At 37.4% G+C, this 18,084-nt stretch overlaps 1 protein-coding gene across 3 annotated transcripts in view; it reads right to left on the bottom strand.

Annotated features, from left to right (window-relative positions):
- sugct (succinyl-CoA:glutarate-CoA transferase) overlaps positions 1-17,933 on the bottom strand; it is a 112,163-nt gene extending 94,230 nt beyond the window's left edge. For all 3 annotated transcript variants that reach the window (XR_008961854.1, XM_057322905.1, XM_057322904.1), the window contains exons 1-9: positions 17,545-17,933; positions 17,150-17,195; positions 16,958-17,031; positions 16,481-16,566; positions 16,340-16,390; positions 15,996-16,116; positions 9,586-9,677; positions 8,556-8,699; positions 2,917-3,012 (exon numbers count right to left, since the gene is read on the bottom strand). Coding sequence is in view for 2 of the 3 variants with exons in the window: in XM_057322905.1 (XP_057178888.1) it covers positions 2,917-3,012; positions 8,556-8,699; positions 9,586-9,677; positions 15,996-16,116; positions 16,340-16,390; positions 16,481-16,566; positions 16,958-17,031; positions 17,150-17,195; positions 17,545-17,662 (828 nt within the window). In the remaining variant the exon portion in view is untranslated. The remainder of the gene's footprint in view (positions 1-2,916; positions 3,013-8,555; positions 8,700-9,585; positions 9,678-15,995; positions 16,117-16,339; positions 16,391-16,480; positions 16,567-16,957; positions 17,032-17,149; positions 17,196-17,544) is intronic.
- Between the last annotated feature and the right edge of the window lie 151 nt (positions 17,934-18,084).

Below are 18,084 nucleotides of genomic sequence, written 5' to 3'. Positions count from 1 at the left end.
CAAAAGATCTTAAAAATGTACTTTTGTGAAACAATAAAAGAATATAATTGTGTCAACATAATCATTTCTTTCAATAGAAAACTAACATTTTACCTATATTACTGAAATGGATGACTCGGGCGAAATAATTAAGAAAAATCAGCAACAAGATGGGAATTCCTTCAAAACAGCTTGAAAAGCTTTCAATTGTGAGACCAAGAAGCTGAATAATAAAATACCAAGAGCACATTTTTACAAATTCTATGCTATTTTCAAGATGAAATATATCATACTTTGGATTTTTTTGGAGGCTTTCAGTCTCAACATAAACCCTATAGCAAACGACTGTGGAAATGTGAACAAATATGTAAATAAAGAACAAGTGTTTCAAAACTTTTGAACAGTAGAATAAGATTTTGGGCAAAGCTCTCACCGAGCAACTGCATAGCAACTTCCTAAAAAACAATTAGATTACCATAGCAACCTTCCACAACATCACGGAAATGAGTTTTGCACATGCAAGCAGCACTCACATTTCTTTCATAAAATCTAAAAGTCAAGTAGACAACATGTTATTTATGTTGTATTTATTACTTTCACACCGGTGCGGTCATTTGCAGACCTTCTCCCAGCACACTAAATCCGTCTCCACTTGTAAACGTGCACAGGCCATGTTACACAACGTTAACAGCTTTATTGTACTGCGAGCAACCGACAGGCCAAATATTCAGCAAACATGGGAGCGATTAGGAGTTCCTTCGAAAACGACGAGGTAATTAAAACAAGATCGACCATTTTCGCCGTAAATCTTGCAGTTCACCACACACCTTCACCAACTCCTCCAAACATTCTTCAACTAACACTCGAGACTGAAACGAGTGCAGTGAGATGTATCCGACCTCTCCGATTCAACGCTGACGTTGTTTAGAAATCAGCCATCGCCTGGCAAAACATTGAGGCAAACTGCCGACCGGTAAAGCGTCAGTCAGAGATCGAACGTTGCTTTAATGATCAGTAGCCCATGTGGCTAGCCAGCACTGCCTTTAGGACATTTTAAGAAAAGGTAGTTTCCCGCTGTGGACGAAACTACACCACAACCGTTCAGGACGTTCCTCTGGTTGCCCCACGCCAATAAAAGTGAGAAAAATCAAAAGGAGGACATTGTACGTCATACTGTGCACATCTGCTGGCCAGAGCTGCAAACTAATGCAGAAGCTGTCTTCAGTCCTCCTGTTTCACACTGTTCATGCTACATGAAGTCATATGAATGCCTGATGGGTGTGGGGTGTCCTGGAGACGGGAGGTTTAGCTACTTGAAGGCCGTAACTCGTAAAAGTAGAAATAAATGTTGGGAATGACAACAAAAGACTGTCATTGGTCTTAAATATCAGGAGTTCATTGTGACATGTTCCACCAATTGAGATGTTCCAGCATGTCACTTCTGACTTTTTTATTGCTCCCATGCAGGGAAAGCCACACTAGTCAAGATTTCCAGGTAAAATTTCATTTTTTCGAAAGAAAATAGGGCTGGATTTTTTCACACTTATTATTTTTTTCTGTTTTTCTGAATTTACTATTTATAAGTATGTGTTTAGGTACAATGATCATTTTTGTTTCGTTCTGTGAAGTACTTACAATTTTCCTCCCAAATATCAGTTATTTCTATTTACATTTATGCTTTTATCCAAAGCGACTTACATTACATTGTATTATACATTTTCATCTGATGTTTGTATTTGCATTTATATGTAAACAGGAGAAGCAGGTCAAAATAACAGAAAAGATGCTCTTTATGCTTTCAGACCTCAAATACTGCAAAGAAAACAAGTTCATATTCACTTTTAAGCAGTAATACAACAGTAATGTTTGTACATTTATTTAGGAAAAGTTCAAAAGTAATTTTTTCGTGATAACCTGGATTTTTATCACAGTTTTCGTGTGTCTAGTCATGCTGTCAGTCTTTCACATTGCTCTTGGAAGTCCTGAGGTTTGATTTTGTTGAAATTCAACAGACACCGGACTGGAATGACCACAATACATCTAGAAGTGATGATTAAATAAGAAAATGTAAAATGGTCTCCACGGCTGTATGCATCCATGTAATTTTCTTTATATTTTTCCAATAAAACAAAAGGTGTGGCTTGTTTTACTGATAGTTGGTACTTGTACTTTGTCTTTTGTGGCATTCCTGGTAGAGCTTCGCGTTAACATCGCGAAAGGTTGAGGGTTTGACTTTCTAGAAATTACACATACACTGTAAATTGCTTTGGATAAAAGCATCTGCCAAATGCGTCAATGTTTTTTTCTAAATAACAGAGAATAATGTCTTCGTGAAACCCAATTTTATTTGTGACTTTATTATTTAAATAAGAGAAAATGATTTGGTATGAAGGAAAATTATTTGGAAACTATTATCTTAGGCAGCATCCAAGGTATGAATAATGATTATCTTTTACTCTGATGGACTTGGCTTTAAATTTTCTGTCACGGTCTATTTATACCATTTCTACACACACCCATAAATACACAACATCATTTCACGTGAATACTTTAAGTGCAATAAAGCGTGAAGACCTGGATAAGATAGATGTCTAATCTATCTGTCCACAATGGGAAATCCATAAGTGTAATACATTATTAAAAGCACCACATATCAAGTCAGAACAGACTGAAGTATCTGTGTACTTTTAGTGGATGTACTGTATCTTGAGACTTTCAATGAAATTTCTATGGGACTTCTGGGATATTTAATCAGCATTTGTGGGAAACCCATTAGTTTGATCAATTAAAAAACCACACACTAATTCACTAACTCACGCCAGACTGATGGGTTTAATGAATGTGGCTTGAAAGAATTGACAAATGTGTATTATAAAAATATTCATTAACTTAATCTTAAAATATTGTAAATGATGAAGACATGTTAGCTCAAAATACCTGGTAAGGCACAATGCTCTCATGTGCGGTTCCCCATCGTCTGGCCTCTTTACCAGCATTAAGGTAGTTGGCAGCAATGTGAGTGAGACAAGCAACCTGCAGATCAGATAAAGAGAGAGAAAATGAGACGGGGAGAGGAGGAGAAAAAGAAAATAATGTTTTAAATCGTAAGATCTGTCAGTAAGCTCATTACGCCCTGCTGTTTAGCTCCCCCACATTCTGGAAAACTAACCAACAAGAAGATTGGCATCAATGTGTAAAAAGTCCAAAAAAACGACATAACCTTTCAGATTCAAAACCAGCTATAAAACATAAAATAAAGTAAAAGTGTCAAAAATGAAAAAGATGTAGCTATATTTTACGATACCCAGGTGACATCAGATCAGAAGCAAAGCAGCCGAGAAAATATTTTTGTGACATACACCGTAGAACTCCAAGGACATGAGAATGCTGAGGGAGGTGAAGTTTTTAGTCAGATCAAAGCATGTGGTGATGATTCAACAGTCTGAGAAACAAGGGAGCGTGCATCAGAGCGCTGTTTCTAGACCAGACTCCTTCCTAAACCAGTGAAGTCTTGAGCTGGACTCGTACATCACTTACGAACATCCGAAGGGTGGCGTTCCGTATCCAAGCATTATTGGTGTTCAAACAGCAACAAGCTTCTTGATGCTGTTATTGTCAGATTTTATTTGTAGTTTATGTTAAGTTCATCAAAATGAAAATTCTGTCTTCATTTACTCGCCGCCCAGTTGGTCCAAATTTGTTTGTTCTGATGAACACAAAGAAAGATATTTGGAAGAATGCTTGTAACCTGGGCCACCATTGACTACCATAGTAGGAAAAATTGCTTTGTAAATTTCTTTGTTCTGTTGAACACAAAAGAAGATATTTTGAAGAATGTAGGAAAGCAAACAGTTCTGGGGCACTTTTGACTACCATTGTCATTTTTCCTACTATAGTAGTCAATGGTGGCCAAGAACTGTTTGGTTACAGTTCTTCCAAATATCTTTCTGTTTTCATCGGAACAAAAAAATTTATACAGATGACAACTTGAGGGTGAGTAAAGATGGCAGAATTTTTATTTTTGTGTAACCTGGCCCTTTAAAAATGTTCTGAGGAAGATGTAAACAGTTGCATCCTGTTACGCTCATAGCACCTCACCTCATGTGCATTTATTTTTTTTATTTAACACAACACATGCTAAATGTTTACGTCAAAGCCAAATCGTCACTGAATATCACTTTTTCTCAAATCTGTTCCGCATATGTTTCTCTGGCAAGATATTTCCCAATTAAAACACGATAGCATGAATTAAAGCCACACAAAGCATCTCAGTCTTCTCTCCTGAGCTCAGGACTTGTTCTTGGCACAGCATCTGAGGTACATGTAAAACTTTTCAAGCTGTTTCACTGACAACAAAAACCAAAGACATATCCAGCAAAACTGTCAATAGTTAGGGTACTCCTAGTCTCAGCCTCAGACGTTTGATGCATAAGGCACACTTTTCTGGAAACACTTCAGCATGTTCGAAGTCGTCATCTGATTGGTTGAATTTCGCAGGATTTCCAGGAGAAGCGTGTCGCGTTCTTTAACGGTCCGCATGGAAACAACAAGACATCTGATCTAAGAAGTAAGCTGTCGTGTTTACAACGGTTGCTATAAGAATTCATCACGATCGACTAAACACTTAATTCTTAAAAGTATGCGAGGTTCACGGCATAAACTTATAATCATTTTGTTGCTGTTAACTTTTGACACGTTCGTGAATGTACACCAGGGACATTTCCACGCCTCTAAACATGACGCGGCACAAAACAAAACGTGATTGGTTGCTTTACCTACCAGTCATATGGCGTCTTCGGTGGGCCTTGGCCAAAGAAAACGGCAATAAATTCCGCGAGACTAGTGTACTCCATGCTGCTCTTTTTATTCTTTATTCATGACAAAAAATGTAGTCATGTTAACAACAGTAAATACATTTTCCTTTAAAAGATTTTCTCTTCGCGTGAAATTTATTGTTAATAGAGTTTTTAAATCCCTGTTGCACATATCTGTTTTTATTGATGCATTGCGAAACATTTTGCATTGCTTTATCTACAAACAGCTGTTCATTTTACAATGTGCTCTATAAGAATCAAAATAATAACCCTGTTCAGTTCAAACTACAAATCCATATAGCTTTGCGTAACAAAGAAAGTGAAATTTATGAAGCCGTTATTTCTATAAAATTGTTTACTTAATATTTCTTAAACTGTGCATTTGTGACCTGTAACAAGAACTATCTTCATCATTGTAGTTCACAAAAAATCATCATTTATTCACCATCGTGTCATTCAAAACCTTTATTTGACTCTTTCTTCCATGGAACACAAAAGAAGATATTTTGAGAAATGTGGTTTTGTCTATACACTGGAAGTCAAAGGGGGTCAATATTGTTTGGTTATCGACATATTTCAAAATATCTTCTTTTGTGTTCTGAGGAAGAAAGAAAGCCATACAGGTTTGAAATGACATGAGGTTGAGTAAATGATGAAAGATTTTTTTTATTTTTGGGTGAACAGAACCAAGGACGATTTTTTTGAAGTGATCTATTCCTTTAAGGTTTTCCTAGGACACCCAGTATCCCCCCGTAACTATCCGTGCTTGCATCTGGATTGAGTAGTTATTGTATGCCCTCTGTGCTTTTGCTATTGTGTAGTGCCTCTAAATTTGCTGAAGGGTTAGATTACTGCGACCACAAGACAATCAGTAAAGAATGTTTGCTTGAAGGAGGGGTGGGCAGCGAAAGGGAACCCACTTATCTCTGCCAGCTCGGGGTCTACCGCAGCAACCGTGACCCGTCATCTCTTTAGCCCACAGATAAAACATAAACATCCGCTACATTCTTAGAAGCCCGTCTGAATCTGATGCACAAGAGCAAGCGATTCAAGTCATGTGACATGAGATGCAATTAAAAACGTATGAGGAGACAGAAAAAAACATCCACGGAATGTATTTGAACCACAACAGACAATCCTAAACAAACGCATTATTGGAAACGTCTCTGGAAACCACATCCTTCTTTCGAGCTGGTATCATTCAGGGGACGAACTATCCGACTTGTACGGTTTGCACACGGGTTTTGTGGTGTCAGAAATAAGTTCTGAACATATTGAGTAAAGAGCTTTTCGGATCTTTCAAATTGTCTGTATAAAAATCTTAAGTGCATGACTGAGTTATAATGTAGCTTGTCTTCAAGCTGATGCAGGACAATAGTTTCAACTCAGACGCTTGAATTAAGACAGAGAAACGACATCCCAAATGATTCATAAAGAATTCATCTCAGATTTTTATGTCTTTGACTAAAACCTGTCATTTGCAAAATGGTACTCAATCCTTTCGCATTCTTAGTGATTCAACAGTTTCAAATGTCAAATTATGTTTTGCTTCAAACCTGGAAGTGCTTCAGTCGAAATAAACAGCGGGTTTCCAATGCATTTCTGTTTCAATAACCCTTAACAATCTTTATTATGAGATTTCCCTGCTTACTCTGTGCCAAAGCAATTCAACAAGAGCTTTCGAGATGCATTTCTCATTCTGCACAACATAAAAACAGTTATTTTGTGCTGTGTACTGATATTTATTAGGACTTCAGTGAAACAGCCAACAAAGTGTTTGAAAAACATCTTAAAGGTCCAGTGTTTGAAATATAGCGGCATCTAGTGGTGAGGTTGTGAATTGCAACCAACAGCTCACTCCACCCCTCCCTTTTGAAGTACTACGGAGGCTGACAGAACTAAGATGTCGTCATGTTTTCGCTTCTTTACTGAAGGAGATAACATACAAAACGTGTTATAGAGCAGTTTGTCCGTTTAGGGCTACTGTAGAAGCAACAGAGAATTACGTGTGAGGGGAACCCGCGGTCTATGTAGACAGAAATATCTCATTCTAAGGTAATAAAAACATAACGTAAGGTCTTTATACACCTCTGAAGACATTGTTATGTATATTATATTGCATTTCTGTCAATAGATCCTTCAAAAAACAACACACTGGACCTTTAAGTGATATGGCAGACAACAACACAAGCAATTGAAGAGATAAATGCTTTAAATCTCATTCCCAGTCTTTTAGTTTGCATTAAACAGTGCAGATTATAAAACACTCATGATTTATTCCCGGCCGTAGTGCACAGTGATGTATCGCAAGATGTCAGCAGACAGCCGCACACGCTTAGCAACATGCAAACTTTTCACACCGCATTTAGTGTCACGATGTCACGCTTTTGACATCTCAACGTTTGCCGCGCGATTGTGAGCAATCGGTTGTATTGATGTTTTTTCCTGTGCAGAGCGGGCGGCTGGCAGTTTGGCAACGTGAATGATTTTTTGAAGTCGAAAAGCAAAGAAAAAGGAAATGCCAGGCGCATATTATTCATGATGACATCACCGAGGGACATTTGTATATGGTGTACCATTTTCTCATGCGAGGACAGGTATTAAACTGTCTCAAAATTGTAATTTGCTCATGAAGTACACAGTGGCACGCGGGATAGCCTACTGGTACGCACAATACACATAATACATATGAATTAGCATTTAGCCTTTGTCTGGCCCATTACCCGTGTGCCTACCGCACGAGGATTGTGACAGGAACAAATTGAGCTGAGTCACTTCTTACATAAAGACTAGTCAGATTTGTGACTTCTGGATGACTTTTATTACCCTTAAAGTTAAACGTAATCAGTTGAAGTAGAAACTTTACCTGAACTTGAGTCGAAAGATAATTTAAACACAATCGTTAAACACAAAAATCTTGAGATAAAAAAACATTCAGCAAAAGACAAAACAATCCTGCTGTCAATGCATGCTGAAGTCTAGTAGCTACAATGTTTGGCTTATATTGTTCTGGACAGATTACTTATTTAAACTGTAAAGTAAAACGTTCATGTTTTCTCTTGAGTAGTGAATGGGTCAGATTAAACTGGCTTCCAGGGACGCCATTCTTCCAAGCCAAAGAAACAAAACAAGAGCAGTCTGGTTTCATTTAAAATGTTCGTTTCGTCTATTGGACGAGAGACAATGAAAACAAATATCTTCAAATGTGAACGAGGTAGACTTCTAAAGCTGAAGATTCGTCCTTCTGACTGATTTAAGAATAAGATACGTCAAATGTCAGTTTCACAGCCTGAAAGTGAATTGGCTTACTGTATCAGCAATTCAGTAACGCTCATGAATGTCATTCAATTATCATAATAATTATTACAAGGATTGTGATTTTTGAGACACAGCCAGCTCATGTTAGACTCTCTACAGCCTGCCTGAATGAGCTCTTACATTTTCTACATTAGATTACCCAATTTACTACACAGATACCTAACAATTAAATATATAAATGAACATGAAATATATGCGTTCGGAGTTTAAATGATTTTATTATACTGTATGAGATGAAAGAGATAGGACTTTGGACATGGGACAGTTAATATATTAGGATTGCATATTATACTAGCTTTAACTGTGTCCTGTCTCACTAAATAAATTGATTAAATTGACAGCAAATAAATGATGTATCCTACTAAATATAATCATTTGTGACAATTTAATTGTGTGCTAATGAAATCATCTTTTATTAACATTAATAAATTCATAATTTCTTACCTGTGAAGACAGCAGATTGCAGTCAATGTGAAGTCCTCGTCCTGTTCTCTGTCTCTGGAGCAAAGCAGCCATGATGGCTCCATGAGTGTACAAACCAGTGGCCAGATCGGTCATAGCCACACCCGGCCTGACCGGGTCTCCATCCTTAAAACAGAAACAGTTGTGAAGACGAGATAATACAGTTTTTCAATATATTGTAATGTTAGAGGTAAGGCGTGTCATTTTTTGGTTGTTAAAATATTTAATATCACCTTAATATACAGAGACAATTACATGTAAGCCATTTGTAGGCTAATTTCCTGAACCGTCCTGACTTTTTACACTATTGAAAAGTGCAGTTTTCTTTCCTGTCTTAATGTATTTCTTATAGACAGAGAAACTTTGGCGTGGAACATGTAGAAAGCCTTTTACGATTTTTAAAAGATTTTTCTTTCTTCTACACAACACAAAAGAAGATATTTTCAAGACAGTTGGTAACCAAACTACATTGAAACCCATTGACTTCCATTGTATGAACACAAAACTACCGAGACATTTCTTAAAATATCTTCTTTTGTGTTCCACAGAACAAAGAATCATATACAATTCAAATTTTTGCATTTTACCATTTTTAATTTGTTCACGTTACAACTATACATACAATTGGCTACTTGCTATTGCTAGTCAAAAATATGAATGTTTATTTTATAAATAATAATATCATAATAATATTACCATGACCAATTTGATTTCTCCATTATCATATCAAAAACAATCTAGGAAAGAATTACGACATGCATGTCTGTGTGATGATTATTTTTCATCGGCCGTGTGCAAAATCTGTTTATTTCTTTACACTATTTGTTTATGTCTGGATAGCCCAGCATCGCTCTGGTGTCCTTATGCACCCTCAAACTATCAGTTTTCTATCAGTCAGCATTTGTCTGGACAAATATATTTGAAACCACTCATTTTTTCTGGAAAATTCGTTGATGCTAGCGGTGCAAAAATGACCCACTTGACCTTTAACCCATCAGATCATTGGCCTCACCTCCGGACCGGTAATATGCATCATACCAGACACTGCAGACGCAATGGAGTCATAGCCAGGCTTGTGTGACTCGGGGCCCGTCTGTCCATATCCTACACAAATCAACACACATTGTTATTGATTATCAGTGGGGAGGATTATCAGACAGAAAAGTGCCTACAGCTCGCAGTATTGCAAAACCCGATCATGCCAGCCCAAAAATCTCCGGCATACTTCTGTGTGGCCGATATGGGCTGAGTTGGACCCGCGTGCCGTTCTGAGAAATCCCTACAGCTGAGAACAGACGTCAAGTGCGAGGGTGGGCAAAGATCTGATTGCATTTGTATTATCATCGTAGCAGTCAGATTAATTTGGTTCTAAGAAGTCCAATGGAGCTCTAAGACTCTTTAGAGGTAAACATCTATGGCTGTGTTTATTTGCCTGGCAGTGATTACAGTGGCTTAAGGAAAATCTGTCATGCCCTAGTAAGAAAATAGCAATCTTCTAGCCGTAGTCTCTGTAATAACTTACAAAGCAAATTCACTACATTGAAAAATCCCTGACCCGAGTATTATACCTTTGTGCTGTGGTCATGAATGACACATCATTAATCTGATTACAGACCTGTTTAACTTGATATTTAATAAACATTTGATATCAAAAATAAATTTAAAAAAGACAAATGAGTTTTCACTCATTTTTGAGTGGCAGGTGGGCATTTTTGAATTGCTACAGATGTTATTATGCTATGCTGAGGTCTTCTGAGAAGTTTTAAGTGCACTCCTAAATGGTTTCTAGGGTGTAATAAGTGGTTGTTAGGCATATTAGCCCATATTCTCAAAGATATTGTGGTGCCAAGGTATTCCTCAACCCTTCCGTCAATGTTTTTTTAACAGCAGGAAATTGGTTCTTTGAACAAACGGTGTGGTACAAATTAAAGGTCTAGTGTATGAAATTCTGCGGCATCTAGTGGTGAGGCTGTGAACTGCAACCAACGGCTCACTCCACCCCTTCTTTACAAAACGCGCTCAGTAGAGCAGTTTGTCCGTTTAGGGCTACTGTAGAAACAGACATCTATTGACATATTTGTCAATAGATCCTCCAAAAAATGACACACTGGACCTTTAAGTATGAGCAACAAGATCTTCTTTAGCTACTACTTTAGCCAAAATCTATACTCTAGCGATCAATCTTCAGCTGCTGTTATTAGTCAACAATGTAAAGAACACGACTGTTAACAATCCTGAATCCGCTTATCAAACGTAACCCAGTTTCTCCCCTGCCAACTCTGAGACACAGTGTGAAAGGCAATGCCAAACCTCAGCACATTTGGGTGTGGGGGACCCATCTAATGAAGGACACATGCTGAAAACAACTTGCGTTCTCAGACGCCACTTAATTCTCTGTAAAGAAATTAAACCCCAATAATAAAAACGAAACAGGCCGTTCTGTCGCATGTGGAGCGTCACAGAGACCTCAAGCATCTGTGTACTAACCTTATCCTACGTTCTTATTCCTTATTTTACGTTACCTCGACAAGACAGTGTGTGTATCGCCCGAAAACATCCATTCCGTTTCTGCATGGACCATAAGAGACGAGATATAAAATGATAAATACAGTGTGAAAATCAAAACCATCGTTACAATTTATGCATAAATAAATGTGTGGGGTTTTTTGTATTACGTTTATTCTGACGTTGCTGTATGATGGTTCAAGGAATGTGTTTACCATTTTGTTTACAGTATATAAAGAAACGACTGGTTTTGCTTACGTGGTGGAATTGTTAGTAAATACAGAGGTGACCTGGTTTAAACCAAAAGTAGCCAAAAGACACAATCCACTAACTAAACAAGCGTTATAGATGAGGTAAACCGATAAGAGACTCAAGCACAGTGTGTACCAGACGTTCCAATCAAAGCATTGCGTTCTACCGGGTCATCCAAAAACCCAGACGTCTCCGAATTATGACAGTTGGCCAGGAGACATATAATTGCTGTGTACATTTTTTTCTTTGACACAAGGAAGAACATTTCAAGCATATTACAAGCACACTTAATACTTCACCCCTTGAGGAATAAGAGAAAACTTGAACAACCTTTCACATTTTAAAATGACTAGCCAAGCCAAATTTAAGTCATCGTTGCGGCGGCCACGGCAAATCCCATGATCTGCACAAGAGTTTCCTCACAACACTGATGTCAACGTTTGATTCATCTCCTCATGTTTTTGGAGCAAAACGCCAATTACGTCTCGTATCAAAGACGTATTCAGGCTGCCAAGTCATGGCTTTATCCCTCTGTGGGGAACTGCGCGAGCAATCACAATGTATAGGTTAGGCAGTACTGCTTCCTGACTAATTTCAGCCAAAATAAAAATGGGTCACTCCCAAATTGCTACTGGACCACAGTGGTGCCCCCATCAGGACTGAAGCAATAAACCAGAGGATGTCAGTAAATCAACTGACGGCATGCCACTGCAAGGCCCATTGCAAATCAATTAGACAAGACTGAAGAACGACAACGGCGTGTGACACACAAACCAGGCATAAATGAATAGCTTCCTTAGTCTTGATTGTGCTTTTCAATGAATCACAGTTCATGTGCTGGTGCAGGAGACTGGGAATGATATTTTCCTAAGACTGAGAGTTAAAGGCCTGGCTGCATGCAACAGGAGAGACACAGAAGACATCCAGCTCATACTCCAACAATTACAACGTAACCCAACATTTTCAACTTCGATCAAATTATTGCAAGAATATCAAGTCTGCGATTTACACAAGCAGGGTATAAAACAGGGCTTGAAAAAAGGAAAAACTCAAAGGATATGTTTGTTTCAAAGCAAATTATAACAGCTAGGTGAGGTGGTTAACCTTCCAAAAATATCTTCTTAACCTAATATGTGCTATTTTGTATTTATTTGACATGATAATTAAATGTTTTAATTTGGGGCAGAAGGGGAGAGGGTTAACATTAACACATATTAATAACTATTATTAAATTAATAAATATTAGAGATGCACCAATACACTGGCCAATAATCGGTCAGTTGATAAAAGCAATTGTATTGGCTATAGGGCCGATGATCAGGGCCGATATATCCTGTCAATCAAAAGATGACAGGAAAATGCAATGAATTTGTTCGCTGTATATAAAAAATGTTAAGAAACATCACCAGTTTAATGTTCAGTATTAATAGTCATTATATGGATTAATAACATTCAGAAAGTTAAGAAATATTCATTTAATCTTCAGAATCGGTATCGGCAGATGTCACTCTGTATAATCGGTATCAGTGGAGACATTTAGTGTTGGTGCATCTTTAATAAATATTCATATTTAAAATGTTGTAATATTAAATAAATAATACTCCGCTGCTGTCCTTCTGAAATCATTAGTCACTCTTTATGTTTGTCAATGGGTTTTGCAAATATCTAAGCAATAAAAGGTATTTAAAAGTGCTTGTCAACTTTGACAGCACAGTGTGAAATCATTTATTAAGTACAGGGGTTTTTCCATTTCCTGAAAAACAGCCAATTTGGACATATGAGGTTTTGGAAGGACATAATATTTAGCTACATATAGAATTGTATTTAGTAAACATTAACCTTTCATAGAACGTATTTTCTTGAATGTTCAAAATTATGATATTGTTTGGTTTTACTGCACTTGGATGCGTTCATTTTAACACATTGTTTTGCATTGTTTAACAAATTATGTGTTACTTTCAACCAACATTGTGTTGGTTTTTAACACAAATTGAGTTGAAAGTAACACAAAACGTGTTGTCCGAAGAAATAACACAGAGATGTGTTCAGTTAAGGACAACCACATTAATGAGTGCAGTTGAAAATGACAGGTGAAGTAGGAATACACATATTTGTGCCGTTACTGCTTTGAAAGTAATGGGAGAATCCATTTGTACCCCGCTCGTGGAAAGCGGCTGTTACGCCCGCTGAGATCCGACAACCACATTTTCATTTTGGGTCAGCACAAGTTCACACTGATCTTCCCGGTTGCAAAACACGAGCAAAATAACAAAGATGAAAAGTATCTGTTTTGTCAGGCAGACATGTCTTCAGTTTGATAAATGTGATCTACATGCCATGGGAAAAGTGTTCAACGGTACATCTCTCCATTTTAATACAAAAGGATTGAGAGCAGTCTGGGAATTATAACTCATACTTCACAATCACTTCTGGAGAACTTATATGAACCGCAATACTGGACACGAAGGGACTTTTGATAACAACAATGTAAAAGTCATCTTCAAAACAATCCTTATGTTCACACAGGTATTGGGAACTCAAATCTGTATTACGCCAAAAGATTTTCTTTGTTTTACAAAAGTACAGCCAAATGAACTTTTTCTCCGGATAAATGAAAAACCACTTGTTGAAACTAAGCATTCAAGAACGACTTCAGACTCGAGAAGACATCAGAAAATCTTTCAAAGGAGGAAAATTAAACAACACATGACGAGCACAATAAATCATTCCAATTTAACTGTCCTCCATCCACAATTTAATGAAGTCTTGTGGGTTACGCCTCCAGATCTTTGTAAGCAGTGAGAGACATGGGAATTTGGCTGTGATTTGTGATGGAACGGAGAACAGCTGAAAAAAATCTTCAGTCTTTGTGTGCGTTTCATTGCTAACCACAGGAGATGCCACTACAGTGTTGACACAATGTCACAACTTGTATGAAATGTATGAGGAATGCCAGCATGGGACTACCGTTTGCTCAACCTTCATAAATCAAACGCAGGACTACCGTTTTGCAAAGTTTATAAGAAATAAACTGTTGTTTTGGTGTGTATTGATTTCATAACTAGTTTTTATTTCAAAACAGAAAAGGGGATTTTTCAGCATTATTTAATCCAGATGCAAATAAAAACTTTAGGTTTGACCAAAACTGACCTATTTGTACTGCACAGGCCTGGGTTCAAGACAACACTGAGACAAAAGATGAATTTCTTCACATTCAAAGCAAAAACCATGAACGAATAACAGCTTGTACAGCCAGGTGATGGTTTCACATCAGCTCTGGATCTACAGTGTCTTGAGAAAATGAAAGTGACCTATTAGTCAGATATGGTGACCCATACCCGAAATGTGACCTCTGCTTTTAACCCATCCAGAGAGTAGTGAACACACGCACAGCAAGTGGTGAACACACGTACCCCCGGAGCAGTGGGCAGCTATCACTGCAGCACCCGGGGAGCAAGTAGGGGTAAGGTGCCTTGCGCAAGGAGCGACCTCGGTCGTTACCCGCCGGCCCTGGGGATCGAACCGGTCACGAGTCCGACTCTCTAACCATTAGCAGCCACGACTGCCCAGAAATGAAAGAGGTGTAACCGTGTACCAAACCCCGATTTCTTTATCAAGTCTGACTGCAGGATTTATGAGAGCCTGACACGTGAAAGCAATCACTCCAGCAGCCAGCGTGGTGACAGTGCCCATGCGCTTCAGATTAGCGTGGCTACAGAACCATTTTCAAGAGTTCAGAGTTGCTTCCTTTATGAGCGTGATTTAAAAAATTAGACCGTAAAGTAAATTGGCCTTTTCATATGGAACATGCAACTAAAAACAAGCATTTGTGGGTTACAAGCAGGGCAGTTTCCGAACACCACAGATATGTCAACAATTTAACAAAATACGTGTCTCATCCTGTTCTTTAATTTAAAATATAACTAGAGACGTAAATGTCATTAAAGGTTTCTCTTTCATTTCGTTTTTTTATTCACTCATGTTACAGATTGTGCTGCTCTACGTAATAAAATAGAAAAAAACTATGCAGACTACAACTGTGTAAATTTAAAGAGTTAAAGTGATAGTTCACCCAAAAAAGAAAATTGTGTCATCCTTTATTCACCCTCATGTCATTTCAAACCTGTATGACTTTCATTCTTCTGCAGAACACAAAAGAAGATATTTTGAAGAATGTTGGTAATCAAACAACATTGACCCCCTTTGACTTCCATTGCAAAGACACAAAATCACAGAGACATTTCTCAAAATATCTTCTTTTGTGTTCCACAGGGGGAAAAAAAGAGTCATATACAGGTTTTGAACAACATGAGGTTGAATAAATGACAGAATTTTTATTTTTGAGTGAACTATCCCTTTATTTTATTTTTATTGCATTTTATAACATAATGTTGCCAATGCAAGCCTCTATCGTGATCTTAGGATGTTGTGGGTGGTTGCCAAGGCTTGTCTGTTGCTAAGTTGTTCTAACTAGCTGTTCGCTTATAGCTGTTGCTAAGACATTCAGGGTGGTGGCTTATTGCCTGCCAGTCAAACACTGTACATCAGTTACCTCTCTTTCACATACCACACGATTTGAGTCATGTCTGTAGTACAATGTGCTATACATGGGGTTTAAAAAAAACAAGCAAAAAAAACTGAATTGCAAAATAGCAGATGAGAGACCTGAGATAGAGCAATAGATCAGCTGAGGGGCCACTTCTCTCAAATCCTCGTACCCAAGTCCCATCTCATTTAGTTTCCCAGGCAAGTAATTCTCCACCAGAATATCACACACTTTGGCAAGCTAACATGAGACAAAAGTAAAAAAAATATTTTACATTCATGCACATTTGCCAGACACTTTTATATCTTATTTTAAATATGAGAGTATAATTATGGTATACAGTTTATAAGTTGTGCTTTTACTTGGACACCCGTGAGATTGAAGTTGTTAGTGCTATTGGTCTGTAATGCCTATAAAAAAAACAAATGTTATGTAATATCAATAAAATGAATGAAAGTTGTACCTCAGTTACAAGCTTGGTCCCATTTGGATCTTTAAGATTAACAGCAATGCTCTGCAGGAAAGATCACGAATGCAGAATTTATGAGTTTACAGTATGTTAGGTTACAAACAACGATACAGGACGGTATATTTTATTTACTACCTTTTTATTTCTGTTGACACTCAGAAAATAAGCACTCTCTTCACCCACAAACGGAGGTCCCCACGCTCTCGTGTCATCTCCTGAACCTGTCACATACAGTACACAGATCTGACTTTACATTTTAAGGAGAAAGATAATCTACTTCAGACGTAAACAAATCATAATGTTTACAGTAACTGTAAATGTGTGGCATTTAATGAAATGAATGGCATTACAATGCAGCCATTTAACATAAAATAGCACTACCCACTTCAAAATATTTGCTCTGAAAGCCTATTTGATTAGACAATTTAATATACTTGCAAGTAAACATGAAGGCACATTAAACTGGACTGAAGCCTATAAGGTGAAGCTAATGGAGTGGGATTCAAACATAAGATCTCTATTCTAATGACTATGTATAGAGGTTTAACATTCAAAACATTAAAAAAACTTGTTGTTGTTGTTGTTAATGACTTATCTTACCTAATCACTTACCTGGCCGTTCAACTTTTATCACCTCTGCCCCCAAATCTCCTAATATCATAGTAGCAAAAGGTCCCGCCAGCACTCTGCATGTAATAATTGTATAAGCAGCAAAGTGGATGACTCTTGATTCTAAAACTTGTACAGTATCCCGTTGCATATCATAACTTCTCCATTCATATCTATGAACTTCTCATCACATACCTTGTCAGATCTAAGACTTTGACGCCATCTAGTGGTTTTATCTGGCCTTGACGTGGTTTAAAAAGAGAAAAGAGTTAACATAAGTTAATAAATAATACAATCCAAAATCAGTAAATCAGTCAATCTAGACTAAAATTAAAAATTAACTGGTTATGTAAAAAAAAAACATCTTGCTCATTTTAATCTGCTCATATTTAAACTGTATTACTATTTTATGATTGTTTACAAGTGTGTATACATAATAAATCAAATAATATATAAGCAATGAAAACTTAAGCAAGTTTACTGATATGGTTTAGCACGCACTCCTCACTGATCAGAGTTCAGTCTGTGTTCATGCGTGCGCGTCTCCTTTAAGAGTTAAAACAGACTGTTTAAAACGTCATAACATCTACCTTGCAGCTCGGCAGTTAAGGATCTTCTTATTTTCACACTCTTTGTGATAATGGGTTGTAGAAAGGGCAAAATTCTGCTTGAATGAGGTAAAACTCTTGTGACCGCACTCCCCGACATGTTGACGTTACGTTTAAAGCGCAACGTCTATGATGAAAGTCCCGCCTTCACACGTTACGTTTGGATGAACATTACAAAGCATTACATTATAAATCTCTTCTGACGTCAGTGACGAATATTAAATCTTCGCGAGACAGCACTGCATCTGTTCGACAAGATTTCAAGCACATAAGCCTTAGCTGTTAAAGAGCATCAAGTCACAATTTCAATAACATGTCACATCTTGCGTAAATCATCCAGGGTTGGTTGAGCTTCCTCTGGTGGAGCTGCATTTTGCACGCATGCGCAGTTAATCGCAGCTCCAAATTTTTACAATGTATTAACATCTGAAAAAGATATGTTTTTATATTTGTTTCCCTTTTTAACATGTTTAATCAACATTAAATATAAAACATAACCTCTGGACTGCTCATTTATCTTAA

The sequence above is a fragment of the Triplophysa rosa genome, linkage group LG23 (genome assembly GCF_024868665.1).
Source record: "Triplophysa rosa linkage group LG23, Trosa_1v2, whole genome shotgun sequence".
NCBI lineage: Eukaryota > Metazoa > Chordata > Actinopteri > Cypriniformes > Nemacheilidae > Triplophysa > Triplophysa rosa.
The sequence above is the reverse complement of the archived record's forward strand: the minus strand, read 5'-3'. Positions and strand labels throughout refer to the sequence as shown.